Source organism: Coturnix japonica, chromosome 7 (assembly GCF_001577835.2).
Source record: "Coturnix japonica isolate 7356 chromosome 7, Coturnix japonica 2.1, whole genome shotgun sequence".
Classification (NCBI taxonomy): Eukaryota; Metazoa; Chordata; class Aves; order Galliformes; family Phasianidae; genus Coturnix; species Coturnix japonica.
The window spans coordinates 10,723,543-10,748,662 of record NC_029522.1 but is presented as its reverse complement, the minus strand read 5'-3'; the positions used below and the strand labels follow the sequence as shown (position 1 = coordinate 10,748,662).

Genomic DNA, 25,120 nt, shown 5'->3' with positions numbered 1-25,120 from the left:
GTCCTCACCATGTACATCCCTCAGAAACTGGGCATTATTTCTTTGTATGAAGAGTAAGAAATGCGTTCACTCCAGACATCTCAGAGGTGTGTTTTCAAGAGAGATCAATTAGTAGAAACGGACGTACATAGCCAAGATGGGCTGAGGAAGTTGTCATGTTCACAAAACTACAGTACACGATGAAAGATGCTAGGGATATATTACATCTTATATTTTACACTATTTATTGCCAACCCCAAGGGCTTTAAAAGCCTGTGACACCTGTCTCCCCCCAGAAATAAAGAAGAAAGCAGTAACAGAGATCATTTGCCTTCTGCTTTAGAGATAACTCAGGGTCATGATTTTAAACTTCTCTTGGCAGCCCCAACTAGAAACATTAGTTATTAAAACAAAGCAAAACAAAAGCAAACTGAACAGAGAGAAGAGTTTGTTTTCTGTTCCCTGGATTTCTTTTTTGGAAGAAAACCCTACTGATTTGGGTATGTGCATAGTAAGGCAACATAGGCTGGCAGCGCTGCAAGGTAAAATCCAGTGGCTGGCTCTATTGGAAACATGCCCATTAAGGCTCAAGTTTCACCCTGTATCTTTACAGAACTATAAGTAAAGAAATATACTATGGTTATCTGTGTCCGTTTGCTTCCTTCTGGCTCCCTGTGCACCTCAGCTTACAAACACAGCACAGTCATGTTGGTTACAGTGTACTTTGTAAAATAAGCAAGCTGTGAAAGACCCACAGTCATGCAAAGATCTTCAAAAAGAGACCAACCCAAAAAAGTACAGTGGAGGATCACAGTCACAAACTCTTGCTAGGATATCCCAGTGCTAAAGTACAGTACACTTTAGAGGTTTCTTCTAACAGTGCGACCGAGTTAGCCAGAAAGGTTTAAAGAAACTGAGGAAAAGAACACATCCTGCCTGCACATACATTTTGAAGGGCAATCAAATAGAATGTTTGTTACGTTGTCCTATCAGAGCTCTTAACATGGGATGTACACATACACAAAAACAAACACCCCCTGAAAAAATCACCATGTGTTCTAATTATTTAGATACAGTTTCAGAAATAAAAATAACAATTTAAAAAGCTTTATGAAAGAAACTCAAAATATCTCTCTTTTTAAATTATGTGATTAAAAAAATACTCAAAATGAAACCAGTTCTAAAAAGCCTCAGTGTATTGAAGACAGCTCCAGCCATGCTTGCTCTAAGACTGGCATTCCTGGAGAACCAGACAAACTGCAAATTACAGCTGAGAGAAGAATTAAACAAGATTTCTCACTTGGATTTCTCCCATAAGGATGCTTTGAGGGCCTGAGTTGTATAAAGAAATGTGTGAAGAACCAAGCAGTCCCACTGGCTTTTTAAGAGAGCGTTTTAATAACCTTCCTTGCCACCCTTTCCGAGAAATCCTTTTGGGACCTGCTGTTCCTGGGCTGGTGGCTGGGAATACACCATCACACCACATCTCAGCAGTGTCACTGGTGGAACAGCCCTGTGCCAGGGCTGCTGTCCATGCAGAAGGAGGTTGCTCAGGAGCACCAGCAGCGGGGGGGGGGGGGAGGAGGACAATGAGAAAGCAGCCCCCCAAGTTGCCTTGCGGAGAAATGCCAGGCAGCCATTTGTATTTGCTTTACAGTTTATTACAAAATCTGCCACAGCACAATGGGAAGCCTAATGTGGAACATCACATTAACAATATTTTATATTTATGTAGCGCTCTTCATCTGTAAGTGTCCCTGAGAGCTTTACAAGCTACATATGTGGCATACCAATGAAGCCGAGCCGTAATTCTTCTAATTAGCGGAATATCAGTACACATCATATGACACAACAGAAAATGTGACTGGTCACACCTCTCTTCATATGGAAAGTGCTATGTGATATTTAACAGGAGTGTATTTCAGAAGGAAATTCAGATTTAAGGAGCCTGGAAAGAATGAAATCTCCCAAGCAAATAATAGGTCTCCTTTACACCTGTGTTTGTCCTCCCTCTTTGCACATGTGCACTCCTCAAGATGCAGAGGAAGAGTATCCCAAGATCTGCTGCATGTCAAGTGTCTCTACTATCACATACTAAATTCAGCAAGTTACCACCACAAGGCTCCAGCGTGCATTGCTGGGGACTTCTCAGAAAACCTACAGAGTGGCTGCAGTTCAGCACACAACAACAGCATCCTCTTTTTAAGATCAGAAGGTTCATGCCTTCAGCAAAAAGGAAGAGCAGGCTATTTAACACACACATCCTCTGGAAGTCAATGCCACTATTTAAGTGTACGTGCACGTGACCCATCAACCAGTAAACCTAATTATAAAAATCAATTTCAGATACTTTCCTGAGCCTTTCATTCCTCAATATACTCCTAATTGATTTCTGTTGGAGAAACAGCAAGCATAATTATTATTTTTATTACGACAAAGGAAGGCAAGGGGGGCCGTGGTCAGTATTTTAAGTGGCTTGCTGGTGCTTTCTACCCAAAAAGAGGAAAAGGGGGGGGGAAAAGCATTTTATTCAGTTTTTCCACCTGCTGGAAAGATGGAAAAGCCTTTGAAAGGGTGACAAAGAGAAAAGCTGGCAGCAGACAGTGCAGGGCTGGAGAGGAATGTGACAGAATTGTGAAAAACACAATGTGAGAAGGTTGTACCTATTTATAGGCGAGCAGGGATGATCAAGTGTAAAAGAAGTACATTTCCGTGAATGATGAACAGCTCCTTTCATCCAAAAAGGTCAGAAGTGCCCTTATAGAGAGATGGCTCTAATCATGGCTATATTGGAGATGGGGGGGAAAGAGGTTAAGAGCCAGATCCAATGTCCAATCAGTCTTTCCACGAACCTCAAAGCTCCGGATTAGTCCCCAGGGCCCTTGTCAAAGCTTCTCTACCCAGCCAGCTGCAGAGGATGTGAAAATAAATGATTTTTTTCAGACTTATTTCTTGCAGACACACAAGCACGTAACACACATCCACAAAGCCTACTTGTCTAGCTGAAATGCAGAGGAAAGCAATGCACGCAGCAACACTCAATGAGATGGCAGTACTCCATTTTCTATCCCACTCACAAGGCCACCTGTAACAAACCCCACTGCAACACACGCCCCACACCAGGCGTGGCATGGCTGATGCCATTTAGCTCCCTGGGTCTACTCAAACTCCCACTGAGCAACAAAGCCCCAAAACACCGCTGCCATTCCAAATCCCCTTGGTGCCAGCCTGGGTGCACACCAGCCTGCTGCACACTAATTGCCAGCCTGGAGGGCGGCAGCTGGGTGGCACGGCCAGCAGCACCCAGCAGCATTGCTCCCCAATTAGCCCTCCAGAAGGAGTGAGAAGGGGGGAGGAAAATTAAAATGTTTTGAAAAAAGGATGGATGGAGTTGCTTGGCAACGTGAGGGCAGAGCAGCTGTGCAGCAGGGCTGGTACCCGGCTGGGCTGACAGCGCCCTGTGCTTTGTGTGAGCTGGAGTATGGTGCATCCCCTCCTCTCCTCCTGCTTGGCCCCAGCAGCAAGGCATCGCTGCCTGCCCTAATTACACATTCAGTGCTGCTTCAGGCTGCCATTGCTTTGGTCCCCAAGAGAAGTAGTAAGAACTTAAAAAAAAAAAAAAAAAAAAAAAAAAAAAAAAATCTTGGCTGAGGGTTTTTGGTTTCAAATTCAGCACAGCTCTGAGAGCTCAGAGATGCAAGGCAAGGCAGCAGCAGCAGGAGATGAAAAAGGAGACAAAAATCAGCAGTTCACCAGGTCAGATTCATCCATAACCTGCACAACAGACTTTTTTTCCCCTTTTTTTAAATTTTTTTTATTTTTTTTTTTCAAGTAAATTATACTGGGGGGTGAACCACAGTGAAAGCCCTTCACAAAATGTGCTGCATGTGCATTCAGTGCAAAGCAGGCAAAGATCAGCTCCTCAGACACTTGCATATTAGTCCAAGAGCTCCTGAGAAATACCATACAAAAAACAAAGGTAAATACAAAAGATATTTATCAGCGACTAGAACTGACAAAACCAAAACCAACAAGTGAAGAGGCACCCGCTTTCCCAACTATTAATGTTTTACATTGGTTTTGATCCACATTTTTGCTAATGAATGTCATTTCTCAATTATTCAAACAACTGCAGTGTTGATGGTTCTATTTACGTGTCATTTCCTTTCCTGCCCTTTGCCACTGAAAAAAATCAGAGAAAGATGACAGAAAGTGATGCCAAGTAGCAGAAACAGCACAAGAATAAAACACAAGGGAAAATAACATCCATTCCTCTCTGGTTCTCAATTTTGCCAAGAACAAAAGGAAGAAAGGAACAAGACCAGCATGCTTTCATTCAATCAAATACTATATTTGGGGGGGGAGTGCACAAATGATTCCCTTTCCTCAGCTCTAAAGGATACGCAAGCATATGGCTAGAAGTCACCCAGGCCATCCGTGCTGCCATAGGAGCACAAATGGAAGAACAGCACAGATGCACAACAAAACCCCACTGCTGGGTGACACTGCATCTTCGCAGAGAAATCTTAAGAGATGTCTTCTGTACAAAACAATCTTCCTAACACACATCCAACAGCAAACAAAACCCCCGAAAAGAAACCACCTTTGTGGTTCTCCGGGTTTTGCAAAGAACTGACAATAAAATGAAAGTCATTTTTATGACAGATCACAGCTTAGTCCACTCAAGTTATTTTCAACCAGATATTCACAGACAGAAGTCTTCTACTCAAAGGCTATTCTTTCCCATCACACAGGCCAAGTTTTAGCTCACCTTGTTACACAGAGGAAAGCTCTCTTTTCCCTGCCCATCTCTAGCACACATGCCATATTTTACTAAAAAATACTTTTCCTTTCACCTTCTAAAATAACAACAACCACATTGGAAAATTACCAAATATGGAAAATTTCAGATCAAGGAAAAGCTTAGCTAAGCTGCAGGTGACCAACAAGAAAGCATCCAAATGGAAGTTCATGGAGAATTAACCATAATGCAGTTTCAGATTGAACAAAAGCATATGCAGGCACGAAAGCCTCTATTTTTATGACATTCATTTCCAAGAGCTAATAGGTGCTTCCAGTGCTCTAATGGTCACTTAAGGTCGTCATAAAAAAATAGAATGATATTGCAAAATTGTCCAACTAATCTATTAAGTTCTCTCCATTGGTGATAAGAGTGAGTCCAAGCGTATTGGAGCCCAGAGATCTGCAGGCAAAGGAAGTCCTGTGCAGTATTTTGTCCTCCTCTGTCCAAAGGGCTACACAGGTCTTTAGAACTCCCCTGACTCAAAGTTCTTGTTTCATATTTATTTCAGCCTACAGCTGTACGCTACCATTTCCTGCTTGACATTTGGTAAGCAACTGGCTTTTGACAGCAACGTTAGACAAAAGTGTTCTGAAGACACAAGCATGCTTTCTCCTAAAATCCAGCAAAACTGAAATAGACAATTTTACACATGAAATCTGCCCTTCAGGCTACATCATATAAATCTTGCCCTTCACCTACCTTAAAATACATTTTTCAGGCTACACCATGGTGCTATACCATGTGTGCCATCTGCTCCTCTGAGGTGGTACTCTGTGAGCCACATCCTCCATCTTCTTTGCTAGGTGACTCCAAGGGGTTCAAGGATGGATGGATGTAAGGAGTACAGAGGGTGACAAATGAGCAGTGGCTCAGAGACACCTGCACTATCCCTCCCACTGCTGCTGCATCACTTTCTAGGTTTCCCTTGTTCCAAAAATCATCTCACACGGCAAACAAACAATAGCTATTTCTACTTTCAAGCCCAAAAATTACAACTGCCTCCCTACCTATGCTACTGAATTGGCAAATGATGGAGCAGAAACACAGGACTGACGATTAAGATACCAGCAACCAAGCAATGGCGAACAGCAAGGGTGTGTTAAGTGCCGAGGGCTGCTTTTGGCAGGGCCTCTCCTGCTGTCTGTGTCACTCACAAAGCACATTGTCTCAGTCTGAGCTCTCACTGCAATAACAAAATGAAGCTCTGGCCCAGCACAGTGAAATCATAAGACTTCCCTCTAATCTTGCCAAATGGTTAAATGGCTTCAAAAAGAAAAAGTTTTTAAAGAGCTCATGATCAGGTTGGGCTTCTTTTAATCAGCTTTAATTAGATTAAATTTAAAAAGAGAACAGAACTAACAAAACACATCTTTCCAATTTGGCAATGCAACTATACCTCCAAACAAACCAGGCATGAATGAAGGTCTTCCTCACACATCCCTCCTGCCTCGGTTCCCTTGCTCTTGTTTCCAGCAGCACATTCATCCACTACTTCAGCTGCTGCCATGGGAGCTTCCCCCATGTCCCTTTGCCATATCCCAGCCCCACATGCAGAGCTGTGGAACTGTGGCAAAGCTGTGGATCTCTTGCTACACAACAAAAAATTCCTGGGCCCTGGCTTTTACTCCTCCTGTTCTAGATATACTGTTCTCCCAGCTGCTTTTCCCTTACTCATTATTCAGAAGCTTGCATCCTGCAGAACTAGTGCTTTGTGTGGCCGTTTGTATTTCCTTTCTCATCCTTGGATCTCAGTTCACCACTGCAACCTCATTAGCACAACACAGCACTGCAGCTTCCATCTATGGGTTATCACTGACACATAGGATCTTCATTTTCTCTATTATGCTTTTACTTCAAATTAATCTTCTTCATTTATCATCCAGCCTTCCCACCTCAATTCTTTCTTTTGCAGTCACTTCTGAATTCTCAGCACTTACACTTCTAGCCCCAGCAATTTTGGAAAACTTTGTCATTTTAAAACCCATCTCAAAATCCTTGCTTTCTTTAATGCTCTAATTCTCTTGTGAACCTCTTGTCTTTTTCCTTCAAACACAGTAATGTGTTTTCCTGCAGGGTGGATTTATTTGTTTTGCTTACTCTCACCCAGCACTTTGGATCAAAGAACTGCATAATTTAAAATAAGATGTCATGACAACGTGAAGCAAACTCCATATAAATAAGAGCTATCTTAAGACAGCATGTAGACTCCTACTACCCATTTACATGGGCATTCCCTGCTTGTTTTAGGTTTTAGAAACATAAGTAAAGATGTGAAGTGGTAAACTCACGTTGATTAGAGTTGATTTAAGGTCATACCAGATATCCTGAATTTAGATGTGTAAACTAAAAAAACCTCAAAACCTGATCCTCACAAAATTGCAAACCCCAGCAAAATGCTCCAGGGGTCACTTTTAATCATTACCACAATCTTCAGGATTTCCTGGTTAGATTGTACACGATGCTTTATCTCTGGCCATAAAGCATCCATGTCACCCCATACCTTCCTATGTACATTGTGGCAAGGAAGGCTGATGTGAGCTGTTTGGTCAGGAGATAGAAATCTCTTCCACAGGTCTTTGATCCAAGGGAATCAGTGACTTCCTTGTGACTAATCTTTCCATAGGTCACAGGCCAGCTCCCCCTTAGACATATTTGCATCCAGATACTCACCAGCAATATCCTGTTTTCTAATTTAGGAAGTACTGATGACTATACATTTTCTTTGGCTCATGCTAATTCCTCTCCCCTCTGTTCTCCATTACGCTGGCAATTCATCTCAATGCCTGTCTGAAGGCTGGACTAGAACTCCTGTCTCTTAAAGGAGACACTGTTGTCTGCTCTGTGAATGAGTGTGAGAGAATGTGTTAGAGCTGGGTTACAGTGCCAGGCCCAGTGGCTCCCTTGCTAGTTTTTTGTTTTTGTTTTTTTTTTTTTTGCTTCATCCCCATGCTGGCAGCACAGCTTTCACTCCTGTTTACAAGCACAGCCACCACTTCACCCCAGCATGGCTTCTTTGCTGCCCTCTTACAGACAGACAGTCCTGACACTGTTCCTAGCTCCTTTACACACCTTTCACTTTAGGTGCTCTACCTTTCTTCAAATGCAATCAAATGTTTTAATTTCCCATCCCACCCAGACAATGTTTCCCCTTTCCCTTCTGGATTTTCTCCCACAACAATAATCATTTCTCCCTCTCCAAAATTCACTGAGGAGTTGTTTTCATAACCATTTCAACCATCAATGGGCCTTACAGAATTGTCCTAATTTTTGAATGGACAAGATGTAGGAGAAAACTAGGGAGGCTTGCACAGCACCACAAGCAGTGTGGGATCTGACTGTCTCATCTCCCCGGTGAAGCAAAGCCGCAGGAGGAACCGGGTTCCAACCCAGAGAGCTGCTATCAGTCTGCACTGCCTCCAGCCCCGTCTGGCTCATCCTGCTGTGAGGAAGGCCAGCCAGCCTGTCTGGTCAGTGTTACGTATGAACAAAAGGAATGCAACCTCCTTCCGCTGCCTTCTGCCCCACAGCTCTCCAGCCTGTGGCTTTCTTGTTTTCATGCATGGCAGTAAAATCCCTTTGATCCAACAAGTGGACGCTGCACATGCAAGTTGGGTGACCAGCCTGCATCTGCCTCCCTGCCCCACACTGAGAGCTCTTTGTCTGTCAGGGCACTCATGCCCACTTGCACAGAGCCTACACTGGCAGACTGTTCCCTCCTGACATATTAACAAGCTACCAGCTGAAGGAAAATATCTTGCAATCATTTCAGACCCCCTGGCTCAGTCGCTGACTAAGCCTAGTGGCTACCAGCTATTGACATTGTTGGGTGCATTCAAAACTCACAGAACACACAGCTCAGCACAGTTCCAAGCCGCCTGCAAAAAAAACAAAGCACTGATGGAGAATAGTGCTGCTTGTCCCCAGCACCAAAGGCACACATGGGAAGGGAGGCAGCCCTGCCATTTACAGTGGCAAGAGACTGCCACAGCTAGTCCCCTCTGTCCCTCTCTTCTACAGGAAGTTCCAGAGGTCCCTGTGGGGTTATCCCACTGCAGAGGTCGGAGTAAAAAAGATGTTATGTCTTGACTATACCCCTTCTGATCACTGTTAGTGATTTCAAAGGAACAGAGCACTGAAACAGGACAAATGGGTCTAAATGAGTTTGTGCTCAGACCCAAGTAAGCTAGTTACAAAGTCTTATTACAGGCCTCCCCAGCGTTCACTCAGATTGCTCCCAAGATCCTAAAGATACTAAGATACTTTAAACTTTCCTCTATGTGCAACGGGAGTCAGGTTCCAAGCAGCTCCCAGAGCCTGCAACAGAGAATTTAACAATGAGGATGTATCAAGTCCATGCTGCAAAATAAAACCCTGTTTTCTACACAGCTGTGGACAGCTGGAATGTAATCGGGTATAGGATGCTTATTTGACTGCAGAGAGTGATGGGAGCTGTATCCACACAGCTACAGTGACTTCATGCCAACACAGGTCTCCCCCATCAGCTAGCAAAGGGACTTGCCCTTCTTACCACACTGAGTACTGCTGTGGATGGATGGACATGCACACAGCAATGGCACTGTGTGCAGTCCAAGGCTATTCTATGAAGGTATCAGGGTGCCAGTGAGACATATTTCTTATCATGGAGTAACTGTATAGCACATGATTTGACATGCTGATGTTACCTACAGGAAGGATACAAAATTCAACCAGACCTAAGGATGGGTACAAGAGCATGCAAAATCTTGCAAGATTTTGACTTCAAAAGGAGGAGGTCTGGAAAGAGTGGCCAACAGTTTTCTCAGGATTCTTTGTCCCCATTGCCACCTGCTGGGTGATAAGAACATAGAAATTCCACAAATTTATCCCTCCTAGGTGAACATGTCACATTCTCGGCTAACTTCAGGAACAGCCATGTGAGACTATCACTTGCAGCTTGAAGAGGAACGCAGGAGCCACATCTGAACAGACAAGGTGATCTGCCAACTCACAGCCCAGACACATGCCTGGAGGGAGCACACAGGGAGGCCTCCTCAGGGACATCCACCTGGGCAGCCCTGGTGGAACCTGTGTCCCTATGGTTACCCTCACAGCCGCACTGGCAGTGCAAGGAGCCTCCTGATTGTACCATGGCAGATTTAAAATGAAAGCACTATTTTCACTGGCTTTGAAATCATAATTGCAAGGGAGGTCACTCCTGGTAAGGTGGCTATCCACAGTAAAAGCGCACATTAAAAGATCAAAAACAATGCCTTTATGTCTTAATATGATTTATACTTCAGACCATGTAACTTTTACAGCGCTGCCTAGTACATGATGGATGCAGCTCTCTTAACAGCCCACACATTTGTTTGATTTACTGCACCGGTCCAACGTGTTATTTTCTACCTTGCAAGAACCATCTCACTCTAGGAACCTGCATGCATGATACGATCATGAATTAAATGTGCAGTTATTGTAAGAGACCACACATTTTACAGTAAAACTGAAAAAAACTGATTACAGCAATCCCTCTGGAAACAAGAATAATCACATGATAAGATAGTGCTAATGGGAATTTATCATCTCACATGTGAGGCTTAGAACAAAGCAGCAACGCTAGCAAACTGCACGGCTATTACTGCCAATGAATGCCATACGAAAAGCTACTGGGGACTGTTAACAAATGACAGGAGAGGAGGGATGCTGAACAGCCAAACTGAAGCCAATTTGGTATGCTTCAAGACTCTTACACAGTAAAGCTTATATGCATCATTAATCAATACTATCCAAAATAACTGCCTGGTACCTTTCCATGCATCCTATTTCCTCTCTGCCTAAGCTACTCCATGACTCCATCCAAACTCCATGCAGTTCTCCCATTTGTTCTCACTGTATTTCATCACTAGCATAGCCCAAAATAGAGAGATCTCAAGGGTATGGAATCTGTGTACACATACATCTGCACCTACATACAAGCTTCCTCTCACACAAGCATTATTCCTAAACTGTATATCTCAGATCTGAAATACAATTTTTCCTTTCTCCTACACAAAAGGCAGCAAAAATCTACCCACAGTATTTTCTATTTGAAGCAATTAACACTTGACTAAAATTAACATTTTTAAAGCTGTCTTGGAGAACTGAGCTCAGAAAACCCAAACTGGCATGCCCACAGTTCTACAATAGATGATACATCTTCCATCCTTTAAGTATCCTAAAATTACTCTCCATCAAGTCCCACAAGACACACAAAAACTGAATGTATTGATGGTAGACAGCAAATTCCTCCATTCTGTTGAAAAGAGGATATACTTGCTGGCCTGCCATATTTTTCCATTGCCCTGCTTCATAGATAGAGGCTTGGACTTCTCTGAAGAGATTTTTTTTCTCTTAATGAAAATAAAAGGAGATGGTAACGGTTAGGTGGCGGGAGGACAAGATGAGAGAAGCATCCTACACAAGTACCTGTATGAGTCCTCTGGTGAGCCTTTAAGTGGGAGCTCTTTGTATAAACCTTCCGGCACCCATTAAACTGACAGCGGTGAACCCTCTTCTTGTTTTCTGGAGACGCTTCCAGTCCTGGTCCTCCTTGTTCACTGTCACTTTGTCCACTCTTTATTGTCCCCGCAGTTGCTGCCGCTACACTCACTTTCATGGAGCTGAGGGAAGATTTCTTGGCCACCAATTTCAAAGTCACTGTGCCATCCACCGCCGAGAGAGTCTGTGAGGTTTTTACAAGGTGGCGGCTGAGCTCCGGAGAGGAAGGGGGTGTTAATGAGGTTACTGCATTGAGTTGGGCCTGGTTGACGGCCGTGTAGCTTTCTGTGGAAGAGCTGGTGGACTGCAAGCTGAGGCACGTCTCAGACAGCAGCTTGTCCCGTGAGAGGATAATGTCCATGTTGGCGCTTTTGTCACACATACTTGTCTCCACCGGCAAAAGGATGGGGTCCAGCCGTCGAAGACTGTCCTCTGCATCTGGAGCTGAAGAGGCATGAAGGAAGCAGTCCAGGTCCTCACCAAAACTCTCAGAGATCTTCCGTGGCTCAGTCTGAAGGTATCGCTCCAACTCAAGGCATGTCTGCAGGAGGGGAAGGGAGGGAAAGAAATCGCTATTAGGGAGAGATCACAGCAGAGCTCTCACTGAGGGCAGGAGAACATCATGGTCCAGAGCTATCTAGAGACAGCACTCATGTGCAGCAGCCCCTTCTTAAAAGATGGTTGGTTTTTGGGAGGCATGGGGATTTGGCACTTTTTTGAAGCTGCTCAGACACAGAGTAAGGGAATATCTGTGTACGGTAGAGGATATTATGGTAACATAGACAATAACAGCTGAAAAGCAACCACTAATTTTTCATGGAAGTCTGCACACTGCTACATTTCAAATGTCATATGGCAAACAATCACCTCTACATGCAACACTCAAACCTCCCAATCTCCTGGCACATACAGAAAGTCACCTCTCCAACTAATTCCTTCCTCTTTCTTCACACACACTACGTTTCACTCCAAACCTAACTCTACATTGTTGACTGAGGCCCAACCTCCTCCCAGAATTACATAAATCTGAAGAATATCATTTTAAGATAGAAGGAGGAGACAAAATCTCCCAGTAACAGCATAGCTTGTTTGAAAGGGCTGAGAGAAGATGAAAATGTGACAAGAAAAAGGGAACCTAGTGCCTCTTTTAGAGGGTTTTTGTCACATCTGAACTAATAGACCTCCTGTTCACAGAACACCACACTTGCACACAAGCACACAGCATCTTGAAAAGTAGGTGAAGATGCAGGCAGAGATGATTCCTCATAAAAAATGTGTTCCTACATCTCTGTAGCAGTGATTATAGTATGAAGATGGGGTGAGCCTACTACTTGAATGTACCTTGTACGAGCTACCCTAAGCTAGCACTAGCAGCAATAAAACCTCCAGGCACCACCATGCTGCCCAATGTTCTCCAAAACCAACATTATAGACTTTTATTATTTATAGAAAGCCGTTATCTGTAGTTTTGGGAGCTTTTAATGGAGTTTATTAGTGTTGTTTTTCATTTCTTGCTGCCTGAAAGGACAGTTGGTTTAATACCTTCACTGCAATTTTACAGGACTTAAACATACATACTAACAGAGATATTTTTTTTGAAACTTAAAAATTACTCCCAAGGGAACACTTTAAAGATATAAAGGAAGGTATTTTTAGGCAAAAATATTCAGTGCAGCCTAATGGAGCTAATGGTCCAACTACATCTCAACCCGGAAGTCCAACATCTGATCAAGAAACAAAAGCTTCGTACCACCATAGATGAGACAGAGACTCTTGTCTTTTGAGCACAAACCTCAATAGGAGCACAAAAAGGCTCCATTCACAGCTTTTTGGGAGCTACCATCTGACTAAGGATTATTACTTTCAGTGTAGCCTGAAACCAACGCTACTGTTTGCAGATACAATTTAGTGGGATGAATTCCAGAGTTTCTGAATTCAAAAAAAGATTATGTCAGACCATTATCTATTTGATCACCCAGCCATAGATCCGAGCTGTAAAAAAAAAAAAAAAAAAAAAAAGGCAATATATGCAAGTGAGAAGTGCTATACTTCAGTGGAGTCACATGAGACTGTGTATGCAATGTGTCTGGACTTACTAGTCAGCAGTCTTGCTTTAAGCAAACCACCGAACAATCGAGTTGCTCAGACTTAGCAGGGAGCCTCACTTATTTATCTACCATAAACAGGATCTCTGAAGAACTGCTTTTGCCAAATCACTGCAAGATGAAGTTGGTCAGTTTCTGGGCTCCTGACACTCAGCAAGCAGAGGTTCAACCAGTGTGCCCTAACAGAAGAACCTGGGAACTGGCATCTGTAAGCTGCAGCCCACAGCTTGGGCACTTTGCTGCCTTCTGCTCTGGGTTAACACTAAATTGCTGCACTGCCTCAGGAAACCAAGAGGCTGCAACAACCACCTATCCTCTTTTCTTCCAGCAGTGATTTCCAACAGACAACAGCTGACAAAAGCTGAAGCGAGATCATCAGAAGCCTGCTGCTCCACCTCCTAAACAGAATGAGGCTGAGGAACAATGATGTGGACACTAACTCAGTGCAAGCTCAACATTCCAGACTTGGAGGATTCCCCTTGGGGGCTGCCAGATCATTTCTCCAATAGCCTTACTCCAAGCATCACGAGAAAGCATTCATTTTTGCTCTGTTCTCCCCACTGCTCCTTCAGCTGGATTTTTGGATCGGTTCCTATTTCCTGCTGCAACAATGTGACTTGGCCCTGTACATCCGCTAGGCTGCCCCTGAGGCTACCCCACTTCCTGAGCACAGCAAAAAGTTGGAAATGATGGGAATCAGCAATAAGCTTCACAGCAAGGTGTCACAGCATCTGGTTCTGCTGCAACCTACCCTTCCTGGCTTGTGTGGCAGCAGAAGCTTTACACCTTGAACCCACCTCAGCTCAGAGCCAAGGACTTCTCCTGAGGGACAGGGAACAAGGCTTTCAGCTTTCACTCAGGAGTCCCCTGTTCTGAAGGTCCATCTAAATTGGTTCCTGGGGAAGTGGCAGACAGCACCCATGCTGTCCCTGTGGCACCAGCACCTCATGACCCTGATCACTCTTATCCCCCAGGAAAGCAGACAACTCGGTTCCAGCAATGAGGGAAGCAATGCTGGGGCTGCTCGCAGTAACAATTGAGATTGCTCTCATGGACATAAAAAGCCCGTGTGCTGCTTCACATGCAGTTGTGGGACTGAAGAATGGCTGTAGCTGGGGATCTGACCTATCCCTAGACAAATAAAGGGGCTCGGGGGCAGCTTTCCAAGTGAGCCCCACAGTTCTTCAGAACTGATCCTACACACAAAACAAAAGTGATGCTTTTTAACCCTCCACATCATGTAATTTGGGCTTTCTGTCTCACCCTTCATCCAGTGGGGCAGAAATAAATCTGGGGGGCTAATAAATAGAAGGCTTCCAGAGTAGAGTGTAAACATAATCAGAAATTAGGGAAATTATTAGGGAAATTATAGAAGTAGGGGAAAAAAGAAAGAGACTGGGACTCAAAGCCATTAAACATGATAATAGTGGCAGGAGATTTCAATTGCCAGGATCAGAAAGCTGCATGTTGGTTTTGGGGGCCTGTGGATGCAAGCAGGAGGTGCTGCTCCTTTAAGGCACCACTAGCCCAGAGATAACAATGGTAGGCCTGACAGTTTTTCCAGCTTAACCATTAATTTTCCATAAAGAGCTGTTTCTCAATGAGCCCTTTTCAGGCAAAGCCTGATGCTTCAGAAACCTGTAATTATTCCTGGCTCCCCCCCTCCCGCAGCCATTGCACCTGTGCCATTTCAAGACACCAGCTGGTCATGCCTTGCCTTCTGCCTCAGAAATCCAAAACCAGTGGATCAAGCCCATCTCCCCATAGAGAGTGAAAAAAAAACAACTCAAAGAAACAATGTAATGAAGCCCCTCCTTTTCTCCCTCCCACCCCCCTCAGTCCCTCCACCAAAACAACAGGGGGAAGCTGAGCAGCGCTGAGTCGGAGGACCTCCATCTCATCTGCATGGCAGACAAAGCCTGAGGAGGGCTTAGGCTGCAGCCTTGCAGCATCCCGTACCTGCTGCCGAGGCAGGCCACAGCCTGCAGAACAAAGCTTCCTTCCCCATATGCACTCCCTGGCACGTGCCTAGTACCTTATGTGACCTTCCCCTCGCTGGGGCCCAAATTGCCTGGGGAGTGGCAAGCAGCATTTTGAATGCAGCCTGTTTTCTTCACTCCTGCCCCAGCAAGGCTTAGCATCTTTAAGCCACATACGCTCACCCCTGGTCTTGAGCTCTGAGCTTGTGAAGCCACTCAGGCTGAGACCACCAGCCTTACTGACCATCAAAAGCAGCAGGATAGCTCTTCTGTCTCCATTCCCACAAAGTTACTTGCCAACAAGTGCAGCAAAACCTAACAGTTCTGTGTGAGAACAGCAGGACACTGACAGCTACCCAAAGACATGAGCCCACACGGATAGATCAAGACACTGGTGAAATCTACTGCTTCCACCATCAGCCTGAGAGGACAGTGGTACAGTGTTACATGAGACAGGAGCAAGCTGCTCTTGCCCTCACTGCCAGTTCTGCTGGAGGGATTCTCATTACACACTCATGCAAGAGATGGGGAGATGGCTCTAAAAGATATAATACATCTCATGTGCGAACTAAGCCTTCCTATGCCGTACGTTGCTTCACAGCAGATAACCTGATAGGTATTAAACATTCTTGCCTAGTGCCCGTAGGATTTGTGGCAATAAAAGCTTCAAAACTGTAATGGGAAGAGGAAGACAGTTCCCTTCGGGGACAGAAGATCGGTAAGACTGTTGACTGCTGTCAAATGTTTTTTGCAGACTAAGGATAAAAAGTGACCCAGCTACTTCAACCCAACTGCCCTGACTAACAAGGGTCATTCTCTTTGCCCCTTGCTCCTCAGTTTAGCCAGTTAAAATAAATGATGATTAATAGCTGAGAAATAATAGGATATGACTTTGGAAAACTCCAGATACTTGTAGAAAGCCAGTGAGCAAGAGACAACCATTTGGCACATGCACATTCCCAACAAGGATTCAGCCTGATATCTTAATTTTGGATACGAATGCAAAAAGGTTCACTGTCCCAATAGAGGTACATTTTCATCACCTACAAATAGCGATGGGTGTTTCCTAACTCCACTCTGGTAAGCTGTGGCACCTCTTTGTTCCCCACACCATACCACCTCCTCAGTAGCACAGCAGAACACACCACAGCACTTCCATTCACAGGACCACATCCTTCTAGCAGTACAAGACAACTACTGCAGTACTGCTCTATGCCCGGCAGGACCTACTTCTTACAGAATGCAGTGGGAAAGAAACACTCATATGTTGATATATGAGATGTGATACATGTACCATTTTCAGCAGAGTTTAGTGCTCACCTAACAGCGGCCAGCAGAAAGCCTTTGCAGAACTCAAACTCCTGCGTGTTTTCTACAGCTAAAGACAGGACAACACAGCAACAGTGAAGTTCAGCCAAGGGCAAAACAAAGCCCAAACACTTCAAGTGATTTGAGGCCGATTGGGGAAGACACCTAATCAACACGTTCAGTGGGTTTCTTTGTTTTGTTGTTGCTTAAGTACTTTATAACATCTTGATTCTGAATTTTTCTAGCAGATTATGGGAAGTCCTCATTGGAAGTGCTAGTTAATTCTAAGTGCCATTTTACTGCAGATAAAATGGGACATCGAGCACCGATCTTGGAAGCTATCCAAAACCTAATTAAGAAGTTGGATACTTAGATCAGGCTGTGACAGAGAATGAAAATGTCAAATGTGGTTGACAAGAAGGTCTGATCTATCAGCTCTGTTTACAGTACTTGAAAGGATTCTCTTTGCAGCAAATCTTTATTGGTGCAAACCAGAACTATATATGCAGTAGCTAAGGTCGAATTCCATCCTCCATTGTGATCTCACTCTCCACTGGCACATAAAAAACAGATCTCATTTGTAATGTGAAAAAATTACAGATGTGTCAAGACTGCAACAGAAAACATCCTCTATCTGAGAGCATTCCAAAACAGCGATTCTAGGGCGAAGGTTATCATGACTCACTCAGACCAAAACTATGACAGCTTGCTTCCAGGTCCAGAGCCTGGTGTCAGTATGTCATTCACCAGAAAAGCAAAAGCTTTCAGCTGTAGTGGCACTTGCATTTTGGTTCCTGGATATTGAACAGAATGCTGCGAGACAGCTCTGAATTAAGAGGAGTAAGAGGTCCAAAATTTACCTGCCTTCCCTGGAATGTCATGTTATTTTTTTCCTTTAACCCTAAAGCAAATTTTGAAAGCTCCACCTCCTCCCTGCCAGCAAAAGCCTTCATTACTTCCTGAACAACAACTAACTCCAATACTTTTGCCCGTCTATTCCAAGGTTGCCATCTATTTCCACCCAGCTGCCAAAACCTCCAGCTTTTCCTCTTGGCACTTTTCTCTGGGCAGTTGCTAGTTGTCAAAAGCTGCAGCACGTCCAAAGCCCAACATTTGTGATGGCATAAAATTAACAGAATTTTAGTACTAAAGAAGTAGTTCTGCTAAATACATTCAGAAAAAAAAGGGAAAACTGCACTCTGAAATGAATGAACAGTAAGCTAAGGTTTCAGCTAGGCAACAGCAAAGAATGGCAAAACTCCTAGCCACGTGCCAGCGCATCCTACCTAAAAGTTGTGCACTTCCTTAAGAAAGAGACTTTTTAGGTACAACAATACTGCAGACTCCTAACTCACAGTATAACTCTGCATGCATTCTTAGCCCCCCGTAAAATACAAGGCAAATCCAAGTTAACTTTATGCTCAACAAGCAGGCTTTTGCTAAGAGCAAAATCAGGCATACACAGTCAGCAAAGACCAGCTGATATACAAAGCCTTGTTTTCCTGTGGTAACTCCTGTGGTAACACGAATGGGCTGCCAGGCCAGTCCGCTTACAGGGGCTGAGTGAGTCTCAGCAGCCAGCAGACCTGCAAGTCTGTTAACTCTGTCATTTCTGTTGAATATTCTACACAGAACCCAAGTCTCGGTTTGCAAATGCATTCAAGATAACTGTGACCCATGTCCATTTTTTCCCCTTGGTGTCAGCCCAAAGAGCAAACTTTTAAGGAAATGTATTTAGCCAAACCAGCCCATTCACTATTATTCAGGCACAAAAACACTCTCAAAGAATGTTCCTGTATCACAACCCTGGCGGCTTTCTCCCTGCATTCTTTTCAGCGTTTTTCTTCTGACCATAAAAGATACTGAAGTCAGAAGCCTCAACCTCATTAAGTAAATATAATGTTTAATGTAAGAAGTCTGCAGATTTACTTAAAGAGCAGCATCACAACCTTCACATAAACAGAAGCCATCTTCCTGTTGCTCTGGGGCAGGATGCAGCCAGGTTCGGCAAAGACTTTGGTCAGCCTCTAAAGCTCAAAGGAAAAAAAACATTTCTGCCATAAACTAGCGATTTCCACCAGCAGAAATGGGTAGTGAAACAAATACCTCAAACAGAATAATCCACAAATCTAATCAAGAAGTCAAAATCAAGACCTGTTCCCCAATTAGAGATAATTAAATCAGTCAAGTATTTCTGTAAATGGACAAACCGTATTTGCTCACTAAAATTCTGTGGTATTCAGGCTCTAAGCATAGAGAGCTTCAGTGCGCTAGTTGTGAGATACTGAACAAAGGACTGCAGCTAAGCATGGCTGAATTTGATAGGCATCTAGATTAAAAAAATGGATGAAAGAAATCTGTGAACACTGAAGCAGGGCTTTGGAGGGCTTGTGTTGGTTGGGTTTTTTTGCTTTGTTTTTTTGGGTTTTGTTTTTTTTTTTTTGACTGTTTAATAATGACAGAAAAAATATCTGAAGCAGTCACAACAAAACACAGCAGCAGTGTCAGCAAAGGATTAAGGATGGCCAAATGAATTCAAAAGTGGAGGCAGCCCATTGTGCTAGTATCAAAATATGATAAAACCCATGTGCGCTTACACATCAGAGCATGCACTGTGTGCTGCCCTGCAGTTCAGACCACAAGTAGGCATACAAAAGCTCTTTAAGCTATTATATATAGATACGTATAAATAACGCCTTTCAGAATCTTTCTGAAGAGATCACTTCTTTGTGTAACAGCCTTGCTCCCAGTGAGCTGGCTAGCAGCCCTCACTACAAACTTTCCTCCAAACTTCACCGAGTAGGTATTTAACCTGTTGCTGTCCCACTTGGAAGCAGCTTTAATTTAGCATTATAAATAGCAAAAAGGGGCAATTAGCTCCTAGAATTGCCCGTTCCATCTCCCACTGAAATCAAAGGATTGGGTTCAAAGCATGCCCCAGAGTGTGGTAAACTTCTCACAGGAAATGGATATGCTAAAGTAAATGCTGACGGCTGTGAAGTGTACAAAGTAGAGCAATATTTTAGGTCTCGATCTCAATTAAGATTCATCCCTACGAAGTATTGCTGTGGGGTTACAGAGCAGAACTGGATTCCTTGTAATTAGTCCAGATTGGATTATGAATGAAAAAGATGTACTAGCTAGAGATGTTCCATTAACATCCAGAGATAGCTTCACATTTCCTCATCAGGTGGCACTAATGCATACACTGGTCGTGCTCTCCTGGGCTCGGGCAACATATTTGGAAGCGCAATTCTTCACAATTAACTAAAACCTTAAGAAGAGATGTCATCAATACACTCGACATGCAGTACGTTTCATAAGAGAGTGTTCTAGGTTGTGAGGGCTGTGGGTCACCTCTGCTCTGACCTAAAAACACATGAAACAGGAGGATGTATAACACTGAATTCCTAACCCCAAAAATGTGCCATTCCTCACCTCAAATTTGTACGATCAGCATCTGTTTGCTGGGACTATTGCCTCTACTCCACACACGATGCTCATTCACTGTCACATCTCATGGCTCAAAAAGACCTTTTGTACATTGCCTTTTGTATTGTTTTTGGCTGTGGGGAGGAAAAGGTGGGGACCTGTCTGGGAAACAGGAAGCAGGAGGAAGTAGGGGAATATGGAGTAGAATAAGGTCAGAACTAGAAAGAATAGAAGAGCATTTATACCATTTCTAAACCACAGTAAACATATAGGACTAAAGTCTGCCTCAAGCCATGCAGTTAACAGTGCACTGCTTGGCTGAAGTTTAAACTCTAACATGAACACAGCGACTGTCTAATTGCTCTTACAAAAGGCATTTGCTGCTTTTTTCTTTCTCCCATTTTAAAAATCATTTGGGCTATTTGTTATCTTAAGAGAGCAAGAAGATGCTTGTGCTGCTCTGATAAATGTACCAGTCTTGGAAAGGAAAAGAAGACAGCAGCCTCAGGTTTCACCAACACACTGAGGAAAAAAAGCAATCCAGAAACAAAGCAATGGGAAGCACAACCGGATCCTCAGCTGGGGTAAATCAGTACAGAGCAGCACTGATTTCAGTGTTCCTGTTTACATCAGCCGAGGACCTTGCCAACACTCAAAACTCCATTAAGTTCTGCTCTAAGTTAGCAATATTTAACTCTGGCTTACGTGGAGCAGAATTTGACATGGTCTTCAATGGCCAGAGATTGTTATTTTATATTACAAATCTTGTCTATTGTGTGAGGACTTGTGTGACCCAAATGGAAAAATTGGAAGAATCTGAAAACACCACCATCTTCAGACACCCTGATGCTTGGATTCTTAATGTGGTCCAGCAGTGAATACCTCCAAATGCACTATCCGGTCATTGCCATGTCTACCTAGGATTTTCATCATCTGTGCAAAGAAATTAGAGTTCATGCATCCCAGTGCAGGTAAACTTGCCTGTTACTCAACAGCAGGTGCTCTCTAAAGGATACCCCCTTGCTGCCAAGAATGTTTTCCCATTGTTTTCCTTCTCTATGTTGCACTGCCAAAGCATCTGTGCCAAAACTTAAGCCATCAGGGATTCTGATCCAGCCTCAAATCTCACAGACGGTGCACTTGTGCTGCCACACATCTCAATAAAAGCAGTGGGGTCCTCTTTTTAAAGTGATTTGCTGGAGCATATTGGAAAAGAGCCTGCCAGAATCAGCCCAGCCACTCACCAGCAACACAGGCACCTGCCCACAGGCACCTGAAGAGACACGCGCCCCCAGGATGCCTTAGATCAAACAAAAAGTAATCTCGTACATCCTTTTGTGGATACTACTGGCAAGTCAAGGTATAGTTTCAGACCTAGACCAGGCAGTGTTTCCTCCCTGTGAAAGAAAGAGATCTTCCGTGCATCAGTGCAGTTTGCAGCAGGCTGTACAGCAAGCAACTGCTGCATAAGATGGACAGCTGGGAGATGCCACCAAGAACCCTCCCAATGACTGACTTAAGAAAGCTCAGCAGGTCCCATTACCAGCTGCCCAGAGCCAGAACACCTCTGTGAGCCAACTTACACACAGCTCTTGCTCTGGCTTGTTCAGCCTGTTGACTGTGGACATCCACCCAGTTGTTATGGATTTTAATACACTGCCATATGAAAGTGCTATTTCAGGACAAAGTTATTAATAGAAGTAGCAGCCAGAAAATAGCCTAGAAGGAATGCAGTGTCTTAATATTCCTGGAAGATCTAACAATTTCCCAGCATCCAAGTGGCCAATATGGTCAATTCAAGATTTTTCTGTGCACAAGAGCCTTGCTCTTTTGTTAGAGGATCTAGATATGTGATAAGCCATCATGACAACCTTCACAGAAACACCCAGTAAGGGTACCTGCCAAATGCCAGGTCTGCAGAGATTACAACATAGAAAGTCCCAGAGCGTGGTACTACATTACTGCAAGCAGAGGCTGAGTGCTCTGATGAAGTACCAGGAGATGATGAATTTTCACAGCATCAGGTGAAAGAGATGAAGGATGGGAGAGGACCTGACTAAGACCTGCTCAGAAAGCTGTCTGACACAAGTACTTCCCAGAGGCTCTTCTTTCCAGCCTCTTCCCCCACTAGCATCCTCTCCTTCCCTTCCTTCACACTGCATCTACTCAGTAACATTTCACTTTTTCAGGAGCCTTGTGGTCAAGGCAAGGCACTACCCCCTTGTCATTCTCTCTTTCTCCTGGGAAAACATCCCTGAAAACATATTGGAGAATAATGGGCAGGACTGCCAGGCCCTGCCTCAAGTTTTTCCTGGCATTTGTCCCTCTCAGATTAACTGGGAGGGTTCCCAAATTAATTCCAGGTCGATAATGAGCATAACACTCAGCACCACTTTCTGAAGGTGAGAGCATCTCTGCTGACAATGCTGCAAGGCTTTCAGCATTCACTCTGCCTGCACCTTACTGCTCAGAAAACCTTAGTGAGACCTTTGGCTTCCCTGCTCCATCCTTAAATAAACCAAGTGAGTCTTGACACTGTGCCTTTCTCCAAGATCAGACAGCCCTAACGATGTTGTTGGGAATTAGAAGATGGCACACCCACAGCATAGAGCCTTACTGATTGAACCATCACAACAGCTTCAACTCACTGCTAAACATAAAGGGTTTAGTACAGGGTACTCTGGTCTCTCACCACTCTCCAGAACAGAAACAAACAAGACCCATTTACCAACAAAAAAAGGAGAAACATACTGTGACTATTATCATCCCAAGAGCAAACATGCTACTGGGTCTATTTCCAACTCATACATTTTAAAAATTTAGTTTACCTTAAGGGTCTTATTTTCCCCAATTTTCCTTTTCTACATTCATTTAAGCCCATACAGTACCTTCTACAATAAGCCTGTTCTTGTGGAGCAGCTGTATACTGCTCCTTCCCTCTATTGTCTTTTTGCAATGGGATCAAAGTTTCCACTGTCATGGCCTGGAAGACTGTGGCCAGGCTCTCTTGGCTTGGCCTGTGGGAAGGGGAAGAGCAAGGACATGCATTCTATTGCTGAGGAATGACAGCTCTCCTGCTGCAGAACTGGTGTCCCCTTCCTTGTGGCACAACCAACCCTCCCCACCATTTTGTTTATCATCAATATTGCTTAAGTCATTTTTAGTAACCCTCAGAGGCAGGGTCTGTTGCCAGCTATCATAATCCTAAGCACTTTCAGAACTCTGTCACCCTTCTATGGTACCATCCCTGTAACAGATAAACACAAACATCGTGTTCCCCCACATACAAATTACAGCTTTCAGGAGCTGCAATATTATTTTAGTTAGAAACACACAAAGGTAACCTTTATGCTAGGCAAAGAGGAGTTGCACAAGAGACCACAGGCAGAGCCTCTGCCTCACAGGGAATGATCCTGGGAGCCTTTGCTTCTTCTCCTCCCACCGCTTCCCAAGCGGCTGCAATGATATCAGTGCTGAAGTGAGAGCCAAAATTCCTTGTGGTGGTAGCTGGGGCTGCTGGAGGGATTTGTTTCAGTCCCACAGTCCAGGAATGAGGACTCAGAAAGGAGGAGAAACAAGCTCAAAACACTCTGTGTTAGCTATTGCTAACACTATGTGCTAGCAGAACCAGCACATCCAGAATGCAATATTTCAAGCACTATTCACAACTTTTGCCATCCCGAGTCCCTCCAGAAGTCAAAAATAGCCCTTTTCAACACGTGGACACATTCAGGAGAACAGTATGAGTGCCTCAGCAATGCTTCCCATCATGAGAGCAATGCTCAGAGGGATTTCATTCACTCTACATCTCTAACCCTTCCTGTCAGACCACAGGTATCCCCAGCTCTGCAGATCTCCCATCACCACAGCACTGAGTGCACAATACATGTCAGAAAAGCATGAAGTCAAATTGACCCTGCAAGCCCCTGGGTGCTCCCTGAGGTGTTCCACTCCTCCTCTGAAGATGCTAATGTGTCCTTACTCCACCACAAGTAATGATGCACTCCTGGAAGCAAAAACTGCATTAGAAGTCTTCTTTACATGCGAGCTAAGAGCTTTCCTTGCCTCATACCATTTTTACTCATAAATATAATATCAAGGTGATCGTGTTCTTCTCAGCCTACTCAGAGTGTTCTGTAAGTAAGACCTGCAATTGGCAATTTATCAGATGAAAAAAATAAAAGCCACATTTCCTTTTTCCTTACACTTAAAAATGACCACGTGCAGCCTCTGAAGCACACCGATCTTCTTAACAAGGTCATGAATATCAGCCTGGAGGGGGAGGCAGGGAAAACAAACCACCCTACATGTTTTCCTTCTCTGCCGCATTCTTACTGATGTTTTGCTCACTTTCTAAGCAAAGAGGAAGCCTCTCCTGTTCCCGTAACTCTGTTTATTCACATTCCAGCAGCAGCAGAGCTTACAGCCACAAGGAGCTCTCCAAGGGCAGAGAATCAGATCTTGCTGCAAAAAGAAGCCTGAGACATGGCCAGTTCTGAGTAGCAGTGAAGTGGAAGCTGTGATAGCAGAAAAGAAAGGCAATGGGTGGTGGAACACCATGAAATCTTTTGAAAGCACCATTCTGCAGGCTAGGACAAAAAGCACAGCACACCCTCCGCCCAGTGAAAAAGACTGGAAAATGCTCTTTAGGAGGCATAGCCTTAAGAGTCTGAACAAATCCCCCCAGATGTCCCCAGTGACAAAGAAGCCCAATTTGATCAATACAGCAGCATTATTAACACAGCGATGGCTTACACACAGCTGGTCATGTGTTCCTGCCTCTGCCGACCGTGGGGGAAGGGGCGCAAACTCAGCAGCAGTTCACAGGGGAAATGTCTCTCAAAATCATTACACTGCACAAAGAATCTCTTACCCATTTCCACACAAGCTGCTTTTCTAGGAGAACGCCGCTCTGTCAGTATTGATCAAGCTCAGGTGGAAACCCATACATATTTTGTATATTATGTGTTGGGTTGGTTTTGTTTTGTTTTCAAAAA

At 44.1% G+C, this 25,120-nt stretch overlaps 1 protein-coding gene across 4 annotated transcripts in view; it reads right to left on the bottom strand.

Moving 5' to 3' along the window:
* Window positions 1-25,120, bottom strand: part of KLF7 (Kruppel like factor 7) — a 58,542-nt gene that overhangs the window by 17,046 nt on the left and 16,376 nt on the right. For all 4 annotated transcript variants that reach the window (XR_001556442.2, XM_015868211.2, XM_015868207.2 and 1 more), the window contains one exon: window positions 11,228-11,840. Coding sequence is in view for 3 of the 4 variants with exons in the window: in XM_015868211.2 (XP_015723697.1) it covers window positions 11,228-11,840 (613 nt within the window). In the remaining variant the exon portion in view is untranslated. The remainder of the gene's footprint in view (window positions 1-11,227; window positions 11,841-25,120) is intronic.